The sequence below is a fragment of the Astyanax mexicanus genome, chromosome 10, assembly GCF_023375975.1.
Source record: "Astyanax mexicanus isolate ESR-SI-001 chromosome 10, AstMex3_surface, whole genome shotgun sequence".
Classification (NCBI taxonomy): Eukaryota; Metazoa; Chordata; class Actinopteri; order Characiformes; family Acestrorhamphidae; genus Astyanax; species Astyanax mexicanus.
This window is the reverse complement of record NC_064417.1, coordinates 36,755,238-36,777,027: the sequence shown is the minus strand read 5'-3', so window position 1 is coordinate 36,777,027 and position 21,790 is coordinate 36,755,238. Positions and strand designations below refer to the sequence as shown.

At 41.9% G+C, this 21,790-nt stretch overlaps 1 protein-coding gene across 2 annotated transcripts in view; it reads right to left on the bottom strand.

Annotated features, from left to right (window-relative positions):
• Positions 1–850: 850 nt before the first annotated feature.
• Positions 851–21,790, bottom strand: part of acanb (aggrecan b) — a 32,999-nt gene continuing 12,059 nt past the window's right edge. The window contains exons 9-18 of one of the 2 annotated variants that reach the window (XM_049483790.1): positions 20,584–20,711; positions 19,613–19,906; positions 19,435–19,530; positions 17,727–19,346; positions 17,495–17,608; positions 16,431–16,589; positions 16,245–16,327; positions 15,994–16,135; positions 15,426–15,608; positions 851–6,522 (exon numbers count right to left, since the gene is read on the bottom strand). In XM_049483790.1, coding sequence (XP_049339747.1) covers positions 6,437–6,522; positions 15,426–15,608; positions 15,994–16,135; positions 16,245–16,327; positions 16,431–16,589; positions 17,495–17,608; positions 17,727–19,346; positions 19,435–19,530; positions 19,613–19,906; positions 20,584–20,711 — 2,905 coding nt within the window. In that variant the 3' untranslated portion in view covers positions 851–6,436. The remainder of the gene's footprint in view (positions 6,523–15,425; positions 15,609–15,993; positions 16,136–16,244; positions 16,328–16,430; positions 16,590–17,494; positions 17,609–17,726; positions 19,347–19,434; positions 19,531–19,612; positions 19,907–20,583; positions 20,712–21,790) is intronic. The other variant, XM_049483791.1, reaches the window with a different exon arrangement.

Sequence of the window (21,790 nt, the reverse complement as noted above, 5' to 3'; positions counted from 1 at the left end):
TATTGATCAATAGATGGCACACTAAGCTCAGTGAGAAGACTCAGAGCTCGAGTTTACAGAGAGAAAGACTGCAGCCATACCCGAGCGCTGCCTCGTCTGAACTGCTTGGCACCGGGCACACTGGTGCATTTACCAACCTCTCTTTTTTCTCAGGGCAAACTCTAATGATGGTAATTTCATGATCCCTTGGACTCAAAGATGTTCTATTTACACCTGCTTCCCAAACATGGAAGGCGGGTGGGGGTTGGGGGGGGTAATAATGAAAAGACAGCAGTGTTGCTAAGCTGGGCTTCCTCCCCCCCAGCATGACCCTGATAAAGGTGCACACTGTTAGCCATGAAAGCCATATTCATGAGCGTGTCCCTTTTTTCCATCCTGAGATTTCAGGAGATGAAACTGATCTGAATGGGTCATTTGTGTAGAAGCTGTGCAGGGAAAGACAGAGTCAGAGTGTGAGGCATCTTATGTCATGTTTAAAACTCTTTCCTCCCAGGTTCCAGAAGCCTAAAGATCTGCTATCTAAATGAGTGATTATAATGGTGATCTGCATGAGGATGTGTGTGTTTAAGTTCATGATGATTGTAATTTAAATGAATTAGATATTAATTATTAAATTAGTGATGTGCCGTGAATCAGTAATTTCATTAATCAAATGTTAACAGATGGCAAATGTACAAAAATGTGTTTGTTTCAAAGACAAACCAAAAACAGACATTCCTGACAGGTTCAGACAATTGTCTAGTCACATAAACACACACAAGCCTGTGACACTCACCCCCCCCCCCCCCCCCCCCCCCCCACACACACACACACAGCTGAACAATACAGACTGGAAAAACACACACACACACACTTTTAGTCTCTGTTTATTTGATGGACATACAGGTATGGCACACTGACAGGTATGAAATTAGTTAAACATGGTTGAAAATAACAGCTGACAGCAAGACACAGTGCCATATGAAAGATGTTGGATATTACTCTGTATGATTAGAATACGAACCAGCGCAATAATCACCACTCACCTCACAGAGAACCTTCTGAGTTATACTGGAGTTGTCAGTACTTTCGCAAATGAAGTGTCTGCACATGTTAATGTGGGTGCTGTAGTGCTTCATCATCATTACAGTCATCATTGATGATGAGTAATTAGCCATTCTTGCCAATTAGTTTTTTATATATACAGCTGTGGAAAAAAATAAGAGACCACTTAAAAATTATGTGTTTCTTTGATTTTACCAAATTGAGAGGGGGAATCAAGAGGAAGATGGATGATAACATGCCATCAAACCAAGCTGAACTGCTTAAATTATTGTGCCAGGAGTGGCATAACGTTATCCAAAAGCAGTGTGTAAGACTGGTGGAGGAGAACATGCCAAGATGCATGAAAACTGTGATTAAAAACCAGGGTTATTTCACCGAATATTGATTTTTGAACTCTTAAAACTTTATGAATATGAACTTGTTTTCTTTGCATTATTTGATGTCTAAGAGCTCTGCATCTTTTTTTATTTCAGCCATTTCTCATTTTCGGCAAATAAATGCTCTAAATTACAACCTTTTTCTTTGGAATTTGGGAGACATTTTGTCCATGGTTTATAGAATAAAACAACAATGCTAATTTTACTCAAACATATACCTATGAAGAGCAAAATCAGAAAAACTGATTCTGAAACTGAAGTGGTTTATTAAATTTTTGTCAGAGCTGTATTTAACTGTGACTAAATTACTTCATTACTTGAATTTGAGTTGTTCCAGTGACAATTGCCGTGTCCCAAATGGCGCACTAGCAAGTCCTGTGATCCCCGTTTGGGCGTGCCCACAAAGACCTCAAGGCTGAATGGTGTTCTGCTTCTCATTTGGCCCTTCAAAAGGAATTGCTCACAAAAGAATCAGAGTGGCTGGATTTGTTTACATCTGCGTGACTAACATGGCGAAGAAGGAGGAAATGTATCATAAAATAAAATGTATCATTTTATTTTCATAACTTGTCAATGGGACACAGTACACTTCTTTATAATAGTTTAATCTAGACTGAGTGACTAGACTGAGAGATTAGCAAACCAGTTAAGTAAAAAATGACATATTTTGCCACAATATTCTCTGTATTGTGGTAATTTGTTTTCAGTTAAAAATCTTTAAAAAAAAAAACAAAGATGTATTTTGAACCTAAGAGGAACTCTGTCACAGCTAACCAGATACTAGCATTCTCAAGCTTTCTGGCTTTATTACTATTACTTGCTCACTGCTAACATAAGCGAAGTGAGGAGGACTTCGCTTAGCTTAGGGTGCATTGGAACTGATGTTACCTCTTTTGCCAAAGTACGATTCAAGAACAGTGGTTCTCAAACTGGGGGGTCACAATAGGGCACTAAAGGAAAGGTTAGGGAAAAATATTATACAGTATATTATATATACATAATTAAAAAGATATATAATATATAATAAAAAAAGTTATATTATAAAGAAACACAGAAATATTGCAAAAAGTTTTTCTATTTTACTCCAGGTTGGGTGTTTGGGGGCCGCAATGGCAATTATCTTCCACAAAAGGGGGCCTGCAACTAAAAAAGTTTGAGAACCGCTGCTTTACAAGGCAAGAAAACCCTCTTTCAGTGATGTGTCTTCAAGGTGGGGGGATCTCTTTCTCAGCTCGCTGGCAAATGCAAAAGGAAGCCAATTAGCTACCATTAAAGCTAAAATGCTAAAGGTGCTTACACACCGAACGCGGTAGGTGCGCCGCGGTACGCTGACCCCTACAGGTTTCGATTGTTTCTCCAGCGGTAGAGCGGTGCGTCGCTGCCGCGGAGCAGAGCGGAACGCGGCGTGTTTCCCCGCCGGTAAGCACGCCTCTACCGCGCTACCGCTCACCGCGGTCAAAGCGGCAAGCCGCGCAGAAAACGCATGACGTGAACTCACACGACCAGAGGAAAAACTGTAGTCCAAACAACAATAGACACAGACAGAGGACTGATATTAATGATTAGTGAACACCCTGAGCTGTACATCACTTCCCTACACTCATATACCTACTGAGAAGGATTTATTGGAAACGTGCTTTGCAGCGCAGCAAGGGCGTAGGAGCGAACTTGATATTGGGGGGGGCACATTTGCCAATATGAACCCAAGCCCACTCTAAAAGTAAATTATTATTATAAGGTGATTTAACAACCTAAACATGTTACTCCACGTTACATTTACTGTTGTTAGAAAAAATTATGCATGCAATGTCTGAATAATATACATACGACAAAAACAATCAGTTATCACCTAATATTTAAAATAATATAACAGATTTGTTTATTATTATTATTATTATTATTATTATTATTATTATTATTATTATTATTATTATTATGTCATGTCAATTCTGTTGTATATTTACATTTTCTCCTGCGCTTTTTTTTTTTTTTTTTTACTGAGAGCTCTTCTTAAGATGGTGTCCTTTTATGTAAAAGAATGTAACTAAGTTTCATAGAGATTTTTTATAAACATCAGGACATGTGGTCTTACTGTGAACTACAAATGAACAGAAGTCATGTTACAGCAGTGTTTCTCAACCCTGTTCTTACATATTCTACTGCATATTAACACTGTTCTGCATATTCTAGAGCTTCCTCTGCTTTAAACGCATTTAATAAAGTTAGTGGTGGTATGATGTGTCTAATACACTGCTGGATATACATAATGATTAATTTAGGCTCCATAGGGGGCTAAATTTTCACACTGTCTTGTCATTTATTATTCTTTGTCTGTATTGTGTTGTATTGTCTGTCTGCACTTTTGTACTGTTGCACTATTGTTCTGTCTACACTGTGTTTATGTGCACCATGGTCCCTGGAGGAACGTTGTTTCGTTTCACTGTGTACTCTGTATATAGCTGAAATGACAATAAAAAACACTTTGACTTTAAAGGATTTTAACAGGTAAACTCAGTAAATTACTGTTTATTAGCTGATCAGCTGGATCAGGTGGAAAAATGTTGGGGCAGTGATCGGGGTTAAGAAACTGCTTTAAACTACAAACACAAAGTACTGTACTAAATTCTGGCTATCCGCTACATCTGGCTTCTAGTTAACTAGTTAGCTAAATGAATATTCGTTTATTATAGCTCACAGTAAATCCTGTAATCCTAAATTAATTGAAAATGAAACAGTGATTAGCTGATCAGGTACAGGGTAAGTTGAACATTACATATATAGTTTTTTTTCTTTAACCCTGACTCCCAATCTAGCTCATTCCAAAGTTAAGCTCACTTACTTACACAGCTGCAGTTTATTAATCACAGTGTGTTTAATCTGTGTGCTGATTCAGAGACGTGTATTTTTAACCAGATCTGCTTTAAAATCAGCTGCTGCGTCCCGATCCCGCTGCTAAATCTCACAGCGAGGGGGAGGGGCTTCCAAACAGCAAACTGCCTCTCCTTCGCGCGGCGCAAAACCAGCAAGCTGATTGGCTGTTTCTACTGAGAGGCGGGACTTAATACTTGAACCGGCTTCGTGATTGGTCCGGTCTGTCTCCTCATTAATTAGTACACCTGATCTGAGCGAAAAGATGTCATTTTTGGGGGGGACAAATCCACCTGTTTCTAATCCCCCCCGGTTCCTACGCCTATGCAGCGCAGTAAATCACAGACCAATCACGTGTGGGGTAAGATCACCAAACGCTCTCTTCAGTCAATCACATCTGTGCAGAGGCGGTAAAGAAAAAATAAATAAATAAATAAACACACCGCTCCTCACGTGGGTTCGAACCCGTGTTGTCAGGGTCGCGGTACCGCTGCTCCGGCTATTGAATTGGGACGCGGCCGTGAAAAAAACCTCTTTATAAGGTGATAGGGAGCCCGAGAACGGGCGGAAAAAACGAGAACGGGCGGAAACTAAACTCAGAGAGACAGATGAGGAATGTATACAAAATCTGGCCAGAAAGGCATTTTTTTATTTTTATTATTATATATATATATTTATCATTCAGTTCAAACAACCTTACAGGATATAGCACTTAATTATAACACAAGTTAACAACCGGTCCGGACCTTGGCCTGTTGAAAGTTTCTCTAACTGGACCATACTGAATTCTAATTAAATACCCCTGCAGTAGAGACTCAAAACTACAAAACACCGGTCGTGGACGTGACGAGTTTTAGAAAAACCCGCCTGTTATCAGCAGGAGACGCTCCGCGGCAGCAGCACCGCAACGCAACAACAACTCACCAGCGTTCAGCAGAGCGGCAGCACAGCGGAATGCATACCGCGTTCCGTATGTAAACACCTTAACACTGTCAGACTGCATCCACAACCAAAACTACTGCACTAGGCATACAGTATTAATAACTGCACTGCTAATACTAGTGTACTAGTTTTAAAATACTGTTTATTATAGTGGTAGCGTACGCAGGGTTTTAATGCAGTTCTATAAAATGCAAATGAAACGGGTGGGTATATTATCTTTCACAGTCTCACAAAGATAACCTGCAGTCTGTAGTCATGCTGCACATATTACAGAATTAAACAGAAGGGACAACAAAAAGTAAAGCAGATCTGTATCCCACAAATTTAACTTGAAATCCTAATATACTTGACTTCATTGTATTCAGCTGTAGTCACTGAAGCCTTTTGTCTTGTTATAAACATTCAAGTGTCACTCTTAGGCCAAGAACCACCCTAACACTCACTCACTCTTTTCACACACGCTTTCTCATTTTCTCTCACACTTAAACCTACAAAAAAGGAGGAAACAACTGTTACCAAACAGTAAAGTGACTAAATTACAGGGATTAAGTGGAAACATGTGGCTGTGTAGATTAACAAAACTCTAAATGTGTCCAACAGTGTCACCTGGTGGCCTGGAAGAAGAATATTTTCACATACAATGTGTTTTAGTGGTGGGAATGTCCAGAGTCTTGGCTCATTTTCATTTTTAGAAAATATTCAGTCTGTAAATGAAAATGAGCGGCTCATGGATTTGGGGTGTAGTTCATATCATTCAATTTTTTTTTCTGTGTTTGCCCTTATAAGGCAAGACTCAGTGTCTAATCAGACACTTATTATAATAAAATAAGCTGCTGAAGAGGACAGAGCATGATTTTGAGTTTAGGGAATCTAAAAAGCTGACATACTTTTTTAGTAATTCTCACAATATATATTACCAATTATTAACAGGGAGGATCTCCATAACAGGTAAAAAATCATCACAAACAAAATTTCACTCAATATTCTTGGTTCTTTCTTTCTCCCCAACAGCAAGGCACTAAGTAACACTCGGAAACCAATAAGCCAGGCGGACTACAGAACAGAATCTAATGTGCGTCATTATACAAGGTTGGCCCTCTTACTGAGGCTACAGGTTCTCTTCTGGGCGCTTAAGATTTATGTTGAGATGCTCTTTACTAACAACAGTCCTCTAGATGATTTGATGTGCAGGTCTTGAGTCCTGTTTAATGGGCCTTCCTCCATGTTCGACTCTTTGCTGATTTTGAATGCTGCTTGAGCGATCTTTTCCGTAGTCTGATGTTTGCATTGCCTGTTATAGTAGGAAAAAGAAAGAAAGTGCATATAATACTTTTTTCTTTATATAACATTCCTGTGCCCCGCATAAGGTATGATAGGCCAATATGATAGGTGACTATTATTACCCCCATTCAAATGATGATTAGTGTTATGTTTTTTTTTTAAAATAAATAGTCCCTTAGTCCAGTTTTTATGCCTGTTTTATTAACACATGTTCTATTTACATTCCGGCTGGCATATCTTTCCCTCTGTCTCTCTGTCTAGTCTAGTCTAGTTTTCCTCTTCTCTCTCATGACAGCTCAGTAACATTAACTATACTACAAGTAACTTTACGATTTAAGGTATGTTGGATCTGAAATGCTTACAAAACTTGCAGATAAATGCAGAATGTCAGTTCCACTCATACCACTGACAGATGACTGTGGAATAGCGAGGAAATTTTAGGACTGGACTTGCTGCACAGGTGGCTTCTTATCACGGTACCATGCTGGAATTGTGGTGATTCCCAATGAAGGATGGAAAACAAATATACAAAGGTATAATCTTTGACAAAAATAAGGAGTAAGAAGTGCAGTGTTTATGCTGTAAGCCCCCCAAACCACTAGGCCCAAATAATAACACCCTCTAATAAAACAACACTACTGCCTAGGGGTAGTAGATAGTACCAACTGACTCGGTCCCCACTCAGGTTTGGATAAATAGTGGTGGATTACCCAAGGTGAAATAAGAGAGAGATGATGACGTTTCACAATGTGTCTTTATTAGAAAGTCTAAAATAAAAAAAAAAAAAAAACAACCACTCGTTTGCTCACATGATTTGACCCAAATCCACAATTGGCAGTGTTAATAAAGGAATTAATTGCCTGGTAGCTTGAACGTGGGAAGACTAGTAGTATAATACCCCAAAAGAAAATAAGCAAGAATTTACAAGAGTTTTAAGGGCTCAATTATAACCAAATACTTCAAAAAATAATATAAATAAAATAGATAACACAACAAACTCAAAATCAAACAAATTCAAAATTAACTTAAAGAAAACACACTCCACCCCAAAAGAGAACCCTCACGACTTGTACCTCAGCTTAGTTAACACGAGATTATAATAATACCACCTCCCACCAGGCCCCACACTGTCCAACTGGTTCAATTGAATGTGATGCAATTTTAATGTAAAACAGAATTGGCACTCAAGTCAATTAACGTTTACTACCTTTAAAACCCAATCATTAATATATTTTACTATTAAAAGTTTCAAGGGGAAGGAAAGAACAATAATTAATTTTCACTGGCCAGGGATACTCCTATATTCTAAACATTCTATATATCTGCCTTGGAAGGGCTCCACTTCCCTTGTTACTGCTGTCCACTACTGGATGTTACTGCTGTATCTGGACTTCCACAATGCACACTGGCTCACCGGCATACACAGGGCTGCAGTTCACTACCAAATAGGCTCTTATTCCACACTGTATCTGGACTCCCACAATGTGTACCGGATTCACTGGTGCACAACGGCTGACTTCTCCAGCCCTACCACACTCCAAACCAACCGAATGAAGTACCAAAAACGCTGCTCTGAAGTTTCAGCCCTCCGTGCTACCTGCACATATCCCTGGCAGTGAGCCAAAAAGATCGCTGGGCAAGATCCCACGAGCCTTTTAAAAATGGCGGCTGCACGCTTCTAACCAAACGAGAGTTAAACAAAGTCTCACGAGACTTAAACCAAAGCCTGCAAGCCTTAAGACATTTGTAGTGCACTACCTCCCTCTACTGGAGAGCCTCAAGAGTACACTGCCAGCTTCACTCACCATAACCCCATTACAGGTTACATCCACCCCCCCTTTAAATGGAACACCGTCCCGGTGTTAACCTATTCTTGCCATGGCCTAAAGTAAGCACCAACTGACAATGAAACTGCTGGGCGAGCTACAGTCCCACTCATTCCACTGTGTAGTCTCCCCACTGATCGAGGAATATTATAAGGATTGGAATGTAGGCCAGCTGTCTTTCTAGTGGTCCGTCTCACCTGAGGGGCTGGTGCATGGCCACCCGATATGCTTGATCTAAGGGGTACTGGCACCTCAGACTCTTCTCTGGATCTCAACCATTGTCCAGCAAGGGGATGCTCCTCCTCACTGCTAGTGCTATCACTCATTGGGGGATTCAAGTGAAGTTGACCTTCCTCCTCACCACTAATAGGGCTACTGCTCCTCAAAGGAAATATTTGACTCTGGCCTTCGTCCTCTTGTTCTGTCGGACAAATGACCAAAGGATGCCCAGGTACCACCTTCAGTTCAGAGCGGTGCAAGTTTTTCTCTGGGCCAGGACTCTCTACAGGGCGGATGGAATACACCCTCCCTTCTCCATCAAGGCTTCGAGTGACACAGTACTTTGTACTGGCCCATACATCTTGAATCTTATTACGACCTAGAAGATGATTCTTTCTGTAGACAACGGTTCCAATTGGAAGAATGTCACTTACTCCAACTTCGTTCTGACGTTTACGTTGAGCCACAGCATTCTCCAGTTGTTTCTTGGCATGAACATAGACCGTGCGAAGGCGTTCTTGGTGATTTTCAATCCACTCTTCTACAGTGCCTTCAGCAAGGTCTTCACCTACTCCTAAAAGGGAGTCTACAGGTAGTCGTGGCTGCCGGCCAAACATAAGCTCATAAGGGGAGTGAGCAGTTGTCTGGTGTACAGTGGTGTTGTATGCAAAAAGGAGTTGGGGTAGGTACTTAGGCCATCTTCTCTTTTGCTCAGATGGAAGGGTACGCAACAAATCATGCATGGTGCGATTAAAACGCTCGCACTGTCCATTTCCTTGCGGGTGATAAGGTGTAGTGCGGCTCTTCTTCACATCGTAGATCTTGCACAAACTCTTCAGAAGGTCGCTTTCGAAGTTTCGGCCCTGGTCAGAATGTATACGCTGGGGAACACCATACACATAAAACCATTTCTCCACTAAAATGTGGGCAACGGTGCTAGCTCGTTGGTCCTGTGTAGGAAAAGCCTGTGTAAACTTGGAAAAGACATCTGTGATCACAAGCACGTTTTCCCTCCCATCACTGGCCCGGTCCATCAAAGTAAAATCAATGGCTATAGTCTCCAGCGGCTTGGAAGCTGATAAGTTGCCCATAAATGTTCGTATTTTGGGTTGCCCCATTTTTGCCACCACACAGCGGGAACACTCTTTGCACCAACGTTCAATCTTCTTCCACATATGTGGCCAGAAACACCTCTGTCTTACCAGACTTGCTGTTCTCTCGGCTCCTTGATGGCCATGGTTATCATGGAGGGCAGTCAGAACTTCCTTCTGCAGGCACTCTGGTACCACCAACTGCAAAAAGTCTTCCACTCCATCAGGTGTTCTTGTTAGACGGTACAACACACCATCACACTCCCTGAGCTTATTCCATTGACGCACAAGTTCTAGGACTTCTTTTGATTCTTGTGCCCGCTCCCCAGCGGTTGGAAATTTCTGTCTATGCCAATACTGCAGGAATGGCCCAATCACAGGGTCTGCTGATTGTAACCTTTGCAGGTCTGCCTTGGGACGGAGAGGGACAGCATCTATAGTGGATATAGTAGCTTTGGTAGCACCCACCTGCAAAGGAATAGAAATCCCAGAGACAGTTTCTTGAAAGGACTGTGGTGTGGGACAAGCTGGTAGTCGAGACAAAGCATCTGCATTGCGATTAGACAAGCCAGGTCGATACTTGATATTGAAATTAAACAATGCCAATTGTGACACCCACCGTTGTTCCACAGCCCCAAGTTTGGCTGTCTGTAGGTAACTCAGGGGGTTGTTATCTGTGTACACTGTGAACTGTGCACCCAATAAGTACTCTCGGAACTTTTCAGTGACAGCCCACTTCAGACCAAGCAATTCTAGTTTCATTGAGCTGTAGTTAGACATATTTCTCTCACTGTCCCGCAACCCCCGACTGGCATAAGCTATAGGTCTGCGACCACCCTCTTGATCTTGAGATAACACAGCCCCAAGTCCTCCATGGCTAGCATCAATCTCCAATATAAAGGGTTTTGAAAAGTCAGCATAACCCAGGACAGGTGCACTCACCAGCTTTAGTTTCAGTGTTTCGAAAGCTTCTTCACAAGCATCACTCCAGTGCCCCTCCACAGGCTTTGTCTTGACCCTTCTTTTCCCCCCTTGCAGCACTGCCACAAGTCGATGAAGTGGACTGGCATGTTTGGCAAAACCTTCCACAAACCTACGATAGTAGGAGGCAAAACCAAGAAAAGATCTGAGTTGTGTTACTGTCTGGGGACGCTCCCACTCGGACACAGCCTTAATTTTCTCAGGATCAGTTGCCACACCAGCTGACGATATCACATGCCCCAGATATTTGACCTGAGATTGGAAAAAATGGCACTTAGACAATTTCAGCTTCAGATTATTTTGCTGCAACCGCTTGAGCACAACTTCAAGGCGCTGCAAATGCAAATCAAAAGTGGAGGAGAAAATGACAATGTCATCAAGATACAAAAGTAAGGATTGAAAGCGTTCGTCACCAAATATACGCTCCATCAATCGCTGAAACGTACTTGGAGCATTGCATAATCCAAACGGCATTCGATTAAATTCGAAAAGTCCAAAGGGTGTGCAGAAAGCAGTCTTAGATTTGTCATGTTCAGCCATAGGGACTTGATTATAGCCACTGGCTAAATCCAAAGTTGAAAAGAACCGGGCACCACCTAATGCATCCAATGATTCTTCAATACGGGGAAGGGGATAAGCATCCTTCCGTGTCTTTGAGTTAAGTTGTCTATAATCCACACACAGCCTGATTGTACCATCCCGCTTTTGTACTACCACCACAGGTGAAGAGTAGGGACTGCAACTCGCCCGAATTACCTTACGGTCTAAAAGCTCTTGAATATGACCCTTAACCAAATCATACTGGGAAGGGGGAAGGCGTCTGTATCGTTGTTTAACTGGGGTGTCGTCGATAAGAGGAATCTCATGTTCAATAAGATGGGTACAACCCAACTCTCCCTCATCCTGGCTAAACACAGAGCTATAACGCTGTAAGAGGTCTTTCCCCAGCTGTGACTGTTCAGGAGTAAGAGTAGGCCAAGAACCAACAGTCAAATCAGAAAAATCTTCAGCTACAGCCAAAGACTGCACTGCCACCACCTGTTCAGAACAATGAAAAAGTTCCTCTACCTTGCCAGTTGAAAAGGTAGGCTGCATCTCTACAGCAAACAGCTGACCCAAAGTAACCCTAGGGGGAAGCCAAATATCTCTATGTTCTACATTGACTACTGGGACTGCCACCGAACCTGAGTCAATGGAAAGAAGAGCACGAGACATAAGCAAACCATCTGGCAATGTATGAGCATGCGGCTCGAAAAATGCAGATGACAAAACTGCTCCAAAGTTGTTGTTACACGTTGCTACTACCAACTTAACTGAACCAGCTGGAACCCGCACCGCTGCTCGACCACGAACTGTCACCTGACCCAAACAGCCTGTAGGAGGTAAACACTCCAGGCGATGACACTCAGCCAGTGCTTGTTTCCAAGGCCCACCCACAGACTGGAGCGCAGAGCTCTGAAAGAAGGCAGACCCATGCTCAGAAAACAGTTCAGAATAACAATTATGAATGACATTCATACCCAACAACCCAGGTACCTTGGCTTTCTGCTGTTGGAATGGCAAATCTGTAGAATCCCTTACCACCAACACTCCCATACGTGGTAGCACTTTACCTAAAACTTCAATGTCCAATTCTAAATAGCCAAGATAAGGAATATCTAACCCATTTGCAGCCTTAAGCTGCAACCAATGACAAGCTTTTAATGCCCCACCACCCCTATCCTGGAAGTGTTCACGAAAGGCCTCCTCTGTTATGGTAGTGACCATCGACCCAGTATCCAATAGGCAAGACATAACTACCCCGCCCATACTAACCTCAACTACTGGACAGGTGCCAACAAACTTACTAAAACAAGCTGAATTAACTCTAGAGCCCTGAACATTCCCGTCCGATGCCTGGCTCAGGACATCAGCGGGAATTCGTTTTCCGGAAAAGAAGCATCTCTAACTGTAGCCCTAGTCTGTCTGTCTGGTGTACCATTTACAGATGTAGTATATCCCCTATTGGATGCTGAACGTCTTAATCTTGTAGGGCAAGACCTTACCATATGACCAGGCTGTTTACAGTTCAAGCAAATAGGCCGACCATCAGGATGGAAAGGATATGGACGTGTATTTGAGGTCTGCTCCCTACCCACAAAAGCATTAGGCATACTGGAGGAATCTAAACGTTTTAAAATAGCATCAAGCTGAGCTTGCTGATTCTTAAGACACTCCTTTAACTCTAGCAATTCATTACTTTGATGTACTGGGGCACCGTTATCCACTCTAGGACTATCCATGAACCTCACCTGAGAATCACAAGAATAGACCCTACTCCTTGGAACTACCAGTCGTTCCCCATCTTCCACCCAACGAATAGCCTCCCCCCGAATGTCTAAAAGAGAAGCTTCAGGGTTAAGACGCACAAAACGCTTTAATTCTCTTCGAAGTAAACCATCGCGAACATGTTCTACAAATTGATCCCGAACTAATGAATCAGAGTTTGGGAAACTTTCCGGGCTACTTCGCTTTACGGCCTCCATTAGTGACAGCAAACTATGAGAAAATTCACGAAGCGATTCCCCCTCCAATTGTTTACGCTGAAAGAATTGTTTTTGTAACCCGACGTAAGACTGTGAACACCCAAATATCTCTAACAGAATGGTGAGAATTTTCTCAGGATCGTTCCTGTCACTAACTGGGCGAAACTTAACCTCATTCTTTGCTTCCCCATCCAAATGGTCAAGTAGAAATAAGGCCTGTTCTGGGCGAGACATATAACGTGTTTCCAAGGACCTACGGGCTTCCTCTACCCATTCCTCCACTGGTAGAGAATCTCTGCTATTACCAGAAAATCGAGGACATTTTCTCTCTCTGGGTACATACACATAACGCTCTGGGCCTACTTCACGAATAGGAGGAACACTGCTAGTACTAGGTCCCCCAGGATTTTTAAGCTGATCATTTTCAGTCTGTAACTGTTGGATTTTCTCAGTTAACTGTCTTAACTGCTCTGCCATGTTACCTTCTGTGGTAGACATATGTATACAAAATGAACAAAATAAAATAATTAAACAAACAAAACAAAAAAAAAAAAAAATGTGGAAAGGAAATAAGAGAAGAAAAAAAATAAAAAAGGGTCTTCTTGATGGTCCAACGGCGGACTGCCAACCTTCCCAAAATCAACTACTGTTCCTTCCTTCCCCAAAGGAGTGCCAACTCAAAATATTTAGACCACAAAACTAAAAAAAAACAGTCATCAAATCTCAAATTCACCTTTAGAGATCCTGCCGACTACGCCAAAAATGTAAGCCCCCCAAACCACTAGGCCCAAATAATAACACCCTCTAATAAAACAACACTACTGCCTAGGGGTAGTAGATAGTACCAACTGACTCGGTCCCCACTCAGGTTTGGATAAATAGTGGTGGATTACCCAAGGTGAAATAAGAGAGAGATGATGACGTTTCACAATGTGTCTTTATTAGAAAGTCTAAAATAAAAAAAAAAAAAAAACAACCACTCGTTTGCTCACATGATTTGACCCAAATCCACAATTGGCAGTGTTAATAAAGGAATTAATTGCCTGGTAGCTTGAACGTGGGAAGACTAGTAGTATAATACCCCAAAAGAAAATAAGCAAGAATTTACAAGAGTTTTAAGGGCTCAATTATAACCAAATACTTCAAAAAATAATATAAATAAAATAGATAACACAACAAACTCAAAATCAAACAAATTCAAAATTAACTTAAAGAAAACACACTCCACCCCAAAAGAGAACCCTCACGACTTGTACCTCAGCTTAGTTAACACGAGATTATAATAATACCACCTCCCACCAGGCCCCACACTGTCCAACTGGTTCAATTGAATGTGATGCAATTTTAATGTAAAACAGAATTGGCACTCAAGTCAATTAACGTTTACTACCTTTAAAACCCAATCATTAATATATTTTACTATTAAAAGTTTCAAGGGGAAGGAAAGAACAATAATTAATTTTCACTGGCCAGGGATACTCCTATATTCTAAACATTCTATATATCTGCCTTGGAAGGGCTCCACTTCCCTTGTTACTGCTGTCCACTACTGGATGTTACTGCTGTATCTGGACTTCCACAATGCACACTGGCTCACCGGCATACACAGGGCTGCAGTTCACTACCAAATAGGCTCTTATTCCACACTGTATCTGGACTCCCACAATGTGTACCGGATTCACTGGTGCACAACGGCTGACTTCTCCAGCCCTACCACACTCCAAACCAACCGAATGAAGTACCAAAAACGCTGCTCTGAAGTTTCAGCCCTCCGTGCTACCTGCACATATCCCTGGCAGTGAGCCAAAAAGATCGCTGGGCAAGATCCCACGAGCCTTTTAAAAATGGCGGCTGCACGCTTCTAACCAAACGAGAGTTAAACAAAGTCTCACGAGACTTAAACCAAAGCCTGCAAGCCTTAAGACATTTGTAGTGCACTACCTCCCTCTACTGGAGAGCCTCAAGAGTACACTGCCAGCTTCACTCACCATAACCCCATTACAGGTTACAATGCTATCCCTGCTGAAAAGTCCAGTTTATAAAGGACTAGCTAGTTAATCAGCTCATGACTGGCACAGTTTATGTTGCATTTGATTTTGATCATGCTGGTCAACAAGCATGACCAAGTTGTTTATCATTTTTATTTGTAGCTCAAATGTAAAATTTAAAATGTAGTTTCAAAGGCACCTGTAAGCATGTCAATTAGCACAATTTTGACTCTACAACAATAAAAATGTCACTTTTTAACACTAACACCTCTCTGTAACTTACTTCCTACACACTCCACTTTAGGCTTTTCCCACTGGCCATCTGGCAAACAGCGAATCACAGACAAGTGGCGCTGTGTGAAGCCAGTGTGACACTGGTAGCGGATGATGGAGTTGACTGGGTAGTACTCCTTCTTGTCTCCTAATATCCTGGTATGCTCTACCTCAGGAGGTGTGTGGCAGATTACTAAAGAGGAGGAGAAAATTGAAAGGAGTAAAGGAGCAACTGCTTCAAACGTATACAATGACAGTGATGAACAGCTATACAAGACTAGCTTCTGAGACATGTCGGTGAATGCAAGGACCGGAGTGCAGCACAGTTTCCTGATTTCATTGCTCTAGAAGAGCTAATTAGCTTGTCAGTTAACAAGATGAGAATGATTGGGTATTCCTGAGAAAAAGGCACAAACTGTGCAGGAATCTGGCCAAGACAATCAACTGGCAATCAACTTTTTTGAGGATGCACTCAAAGATGGTCCTTTGTTCTTATGCTGTTTTAACAATTATTGATGGGTAATAAACTAATCACTGCAGAAGTCACATAAACTGATACAAATTGAATCTCCTCTTACCAGGTCCACTTTTGCATGTGAAGGGAAGATGGTAGTTACAAGGCACATCATTCCATTGGCCAAACTCGTGCCAGATCATTTCTACACAGTCCTCAGAGTTAAAGTAATCATCTGGCTGGTTTGTTCTCCAGTTTTCAAATTGCTGTGGAATATTGTAATCACAGTGAGTCATGAACTTTCATCTACATTTCAGTATATCGTCACTATGTCATCAACTATTTGAAATTATCTGGAATAGAATAAGACTTCACCAAGGGGCTTCCATCTGTCCAGCGGAACTCAGATTCCTTGTCTGTGTCACTCAGTCCAATCCACTGGTAGTCCTGAGCCTGAGCTAAGATGGGTTAAAAACGTTTAGTTTGAATATGCAATAATTCACCCACATACATCATATGCAGTACCTGCTACACAGCAGTACAGTATAATTTTCTACTCACTGTTGATAAAAGATTGCTCCTCCTGGGAGGCGATGCTAACCAAATGAGCGTTTAGCTCCTGACAGTGCTGCTCAGCACTGGTCCATGTCTTTCGTTCATTTGAGTGAATATAGCAGCTGCCCATGAACTTCACCCAGCCTTCTCCACATTCCTGTACCACTGGAAAGTCAACACAGACAGTGGGATCAGGAATTTAACCTCATAAACTAAAAATGATGGTATAAAAAGTCACATTTCATTTCCTAATTTTCTAATAAAGTTTCAAGGATCCATTATAGGAATGCGCTAAATGAAAAATTCAGGGCAAAAAAGAGTAAAATAAACATTTGGCTGAAAAAAGAATATGTAAAAACATGTTTATTTCCACAGGATTTTATTAATTTTTCCATTTAACTTTAATATTAAGAGTGTTTTAGCATTAGCATTTTGTCTTACAAAACTAAAATTCTAATATATTAATATCCCAGCAGAGGTAGAGAGAAAGGGGGGAGCATCTGTAGGTTTTCACAAAATGTGACTAGATTTGACAATGATTGCTGTTTTAAAAAAATAACTTAAACTTATTGATGTATTATTTACCTGGGGTTTGAAAAGTAGCAATTCTGAGGCTAAGCTAGCTAGCTTAGTTAATGTTTTTATCCTAGCCCTGCAAAGCATGTATTATTTAGCTGGAAAACAGCCAAATATAAAGGAGTAGTAGACATTTACCAGGCATTAAGGTCATGCTGAACACTTTATTAAGTTTAATATTTTAAGGGTAAAAATAAAAACTCTCAGCTGTTTGCTGGCACTCTGACAGCATTCTTTTGAGCAGTTTTTTTTTTATATACAAGGCTAGACTAGGAGTAAATACTGCAATATGACAAAAAAAAATAGTTAACGATTTCTGCCATTTTCGGCGAAATATTTTTGGTTTCCAAATATGCTCCATGTTCCTAGTTAATTATATTGTCAGTTGTAACTTAACTCCACCAGTGCCACTCAGCTATATTACTAATGACTCATTACTTCAGTACTAAAAACTAAAAGGTAAGAGTAAAACATTCAGTTGAACTATTACTTACCTTTTGAACAGTTTTCACCAGTAAACCCCTCTGGACATTGGCAGACAGCGGTTCCATCATGCACAAAACATAGTCCATCACCACAGGGGTTTGGAGAACAGAAATCAGGGGCTGCTGGTTGGGAGAAAAAGTCACAACACATTGGAATAAAAGTGAGTCACTGGTGAGCATGTATTTATCTCAAGAAAATAAATTAATAAAATGTCTGGTATGTCTAGTTTTGCATATTCACCCTCAGAGGCAGTGGGCTTTTTCACTGCGGTTGGTGTCTCGAGTGATAGGGCAGGAGGGGTGGTGTAGTTTACTGTGATGTTTGCCGCACTGGTGGCATTTATATGTGATAGATGAGTGGCATTATCTTCCTCTGTGTCTGCAAAGGTGGTGTTAGTTATGCTGCCACTCATATACAATTCCTCTTCAAATACAGATTCAGTAGGCAGAACAGTGGGGAGCTGCTCCATGTGAAATTCAGAAGAACTGCCTTCTCCACTAAGCATCACAGAGTGACGACCCTGCAGTTCACTCTCAGCAGCTCCGGAAGTCAGTTCCATGGCCTTATCGTCTGTCAGCAAAATGATTCCATTCTCTAGAATAGGTCTCAGTTCCTCACCAGATGGGTGGCTTGGAAAACTATATGTTCCAGAAGCAGTGGGGAAGCCACTGACATCACCAGACACATCACCAGAAATTCCAGACGCCTCCTGCTCCACTGAAGGTCTTCTGGTCAGGTCAGTCATTTCAGAGTTCAGAAATACAATGCCACTTATGATGTCACCACTTTGAAGCCCACTGAATCCAGACCCACTCATGATGTCAACAGTATCGAGTCCACTGAATCCAGACCCACTCATGATGTCACCACTATCAAGTCCACTGAATCCAGACCCACTCATGATGTCACCACTGTGGAGCCCACTGAATCCACTCTCCTCAAGGTGTCCTCGACCTAACTCCTGCTCGGTTTTATTGTGTGGGATGGACAGGTCAATGTGGTTGTAGTCAATGAAGGTGATCATATCTCCACTGCCAAAACCAGACAAAAGATCACCAGAACCATCTCTGTCCTGACCAGATCCAGACAAGTCACCTGATCCTGAACGGTCACCACTGATGTCCCCAGATCCCAGGGAAAAAGTGATTGTGCTCCCCTCTCCAGCCTCCTCAGGGCCCTCTGAGGCAGATCCTTCTGCTGAAAGTATATCTCCACTTTTCTGTAAGATCACAAAGATGCCTGAACCATCACCACTCTGCCCAGACCCAGATACATCTCCACTTGGCAGCCCACTGGCAGACATATCTCCACTGGAGGCTCCACTGCCAGATTTATCTTCACTGGGCACTCCAGTTCCTGATACATCTCCACTGGGGGCTCCACTGCCCGATACATCTCCACTGGGGGCTCCACTGCCCGATACATCTCCACTGTGGGCTCCACTGCCCGATACATCTCCACTGGGGGCTCCACTGCCCGATACATCTCCACTGTGGGCTCCACTGCCTGATACATCTCCACTGGGGGCTCCACTGCCTGATACATCTCCACTGGGGGCTCCACTGCCCGATACATCTCCACTGGGGGCTCCACTGCCCGATACATCTCCACTGTGGGCTCCACTGCCTGATACATCTCCACTGGGGGCTCCACTGCCCGATACATCTCCACTGGGGGCTCCACTGCCCGATACATCTCCACTGGGGGCTCCACTGCCTGATACATCTCCACTGGGGGCTCCACTCCCTGATACATCTCCACTGAGGGCTCCACTGCCCGATACATCTCCAGAACTGATGTCACCTGAAGCAGATCCAGAACCAATCTCCTCCACAGACTTAGGAGGGACAAGAGGGCGAGCTGAAGAACATAACAGTGATATTTAGTAGACTGCAACACGTTGGTTTAATCACATTGAAATATAGAAGATATCAAATGCAGAAAATACCAGGCCTTATAAGCTCTGTTATATATGTAGTGTTGAGGTCGATGCCTTCCCATGTAGCGTTCAGCAGATCTTCGCTGATTAGCAGAGACAGATTTGCTAGGAAACAAAAAGGAGCCTTCAGTATTGATGCATTCCCATGTCTTACATTTTGAACACTGGTGTGCCTTGCACTGTATACCTCTAAAGCAGTAGGCATCATGTCTGGAATCTGGGCTGGGAAATGCAGTCTGGTTAGGGTTAACATAAATAGTGCGAACTCCTGATTTATTCATAGCACAGTCGTGCTGTGAGGCTTGCACAGGGTAACGGACACTGAGATCAGACAGCCAGCCTGGGCTACAGGAATGAAAACCCTGACTCCACGCTGCATACAGCTCTCCAGGTGAGGCCATGGTGGCATTTTGCCTGTGGCAATGGGCAGCTGCTTCATAGTAGGTGAAGCCTGCCAAGGTGCTAACATGGAAGACCTCACCTGAGAAAAAATGGAAAAGAAAACATATCAGCTTTCCAATCAACACCAACATATATAGCATATTAAGTCACGTTTGTTACAAGCAGGATTCTTGATTTACAATGCACACATTTACAAAACACTCAATAGTAAGCAGACCTACATATGTTCTGTAGCTTTCTGTAGTTTTCCAGTTATCATCCTAATGTCGTCCTATTTATCTACACTTATTAAAAAAACAAAACTTTTTATGTGTGAATGTAATGATGATATATGTAGAAGAATACAATATTACAATGAAATGAATTGTAAAATGAAAACTGTACAGTTGAAATTAGGCTAGGCCTATAGATCCATTACACTTGTAGGCTGTTAAACTGTCCTTGCTCTCTTAGTCTTCCTCAGCGATGTGCCTCCTTTCAAAGTCTGTTAATTGGAACTGAAAAATGCGGCTGGTGCATCAAACAGGCATGTCTATCAGTCAACGATTTCTCACCAAGAGGTATACTACTTAAGTGAAGGTTCTAAGGAAAGCCCTTTTATGCCCTCATAAGGCAAGATTTAGTGTCTAATCAGACACGTGTTATAATAAAATAAGCTATTGAAGATGGCAGAGCATGGTTTTGAGTTCAGGGAGTCTAAAAAAGCTAACATACTTTTTGCCTTACATGCTAAAAATATATATATATCAGACTTACCCTTAATTTGATCCATGTAGCAATATACATCATAGTGTTCAAATGCAGGTTTGATCCCATAGGTACGCACCCCAGGAGCATCTCCCTGATCTCCAGAGCAATTGTTTCGAGGATGAACAATAGGGCACCTGCTCAGAAAAGAGGGCAAAATACAGAGCAACTTATTACCACATGGACCACTCTGGAACTGGTCTTGTTTTTGTATTGCACCTGGCCATTTACTGTACACATTTAACCGATATCATGTTTACTCTTGGCCTAACTCTTAGATGTGTAGATACAGTCATATGAAAAAGTTTGGGCACCCCTATTAACTTAATCATTAGTTCTAAATATTTGGGCGTTTGCAACAGCCATTTCAGTTTGATATATCTAATAACAAATAGCAAAAGCACACCTCAGGCGACTCTGTTTGTGGCGTGCTTGCAGAAAAGGCTTCGTTCGCATCACTCTCCCATACAGCTTCTCCTTGTGCAAAGTGCGCTGTATTGTTGACCGATGCACAGTGATGGTGTCTGCAGCAAGATGATGCTGCAGCTCTTTGAAGGTGGTCTGTGGATTGTTCTTGACTGTTCTCACCATTCTTCTTCTCTGCCTTTCTGATATTTTTCTTGGCCTGCCACTTCTGGGCTTAACAAGAACTGTCCCTGTGGTCTTCCATTTCCTTACTATGTTCCTTACAGTGGAAACTGACAGGTTAAATCTCTGTATCCTTCCCCTGAACAACTATGTTGAACAATCTTTGTTTTTAGATCATTTGAGAGTTGTTTTGATGAGCCCATGATGCCACTCTTCAGAGGAGATTCAAATAGGAGAACAACTTGCAATTGGCCACCTTAAATACCTTTTCTCATGATTGGATACACCTGGCTATGAAGTTCAAAGCTCAGTGAGGTTACCAAACCAATTTTGTGCTTCAGTAAGTCAGTAAAAAGTAGTTAGGAGTATTCAAATCAATAAAATGATAAGGGTGCCCATACTTTTGCAAACCAAGTTTTGGTTTAATGCATATTGCACATTTTCTGTTAGTACAATAAACCTCATTTCAATCCTGAAATATTACTGTGTCCATCAGTTATTAGATATATCAAACTGAAATGGCTGTTGCAAACACCCAAATATTTAGAACTAAAAATGATTAAGATTAATAGGGGTGCCCAAACTTTTACATATGACTGTATCAATAGATCAATTCTAAAGTCAGCTT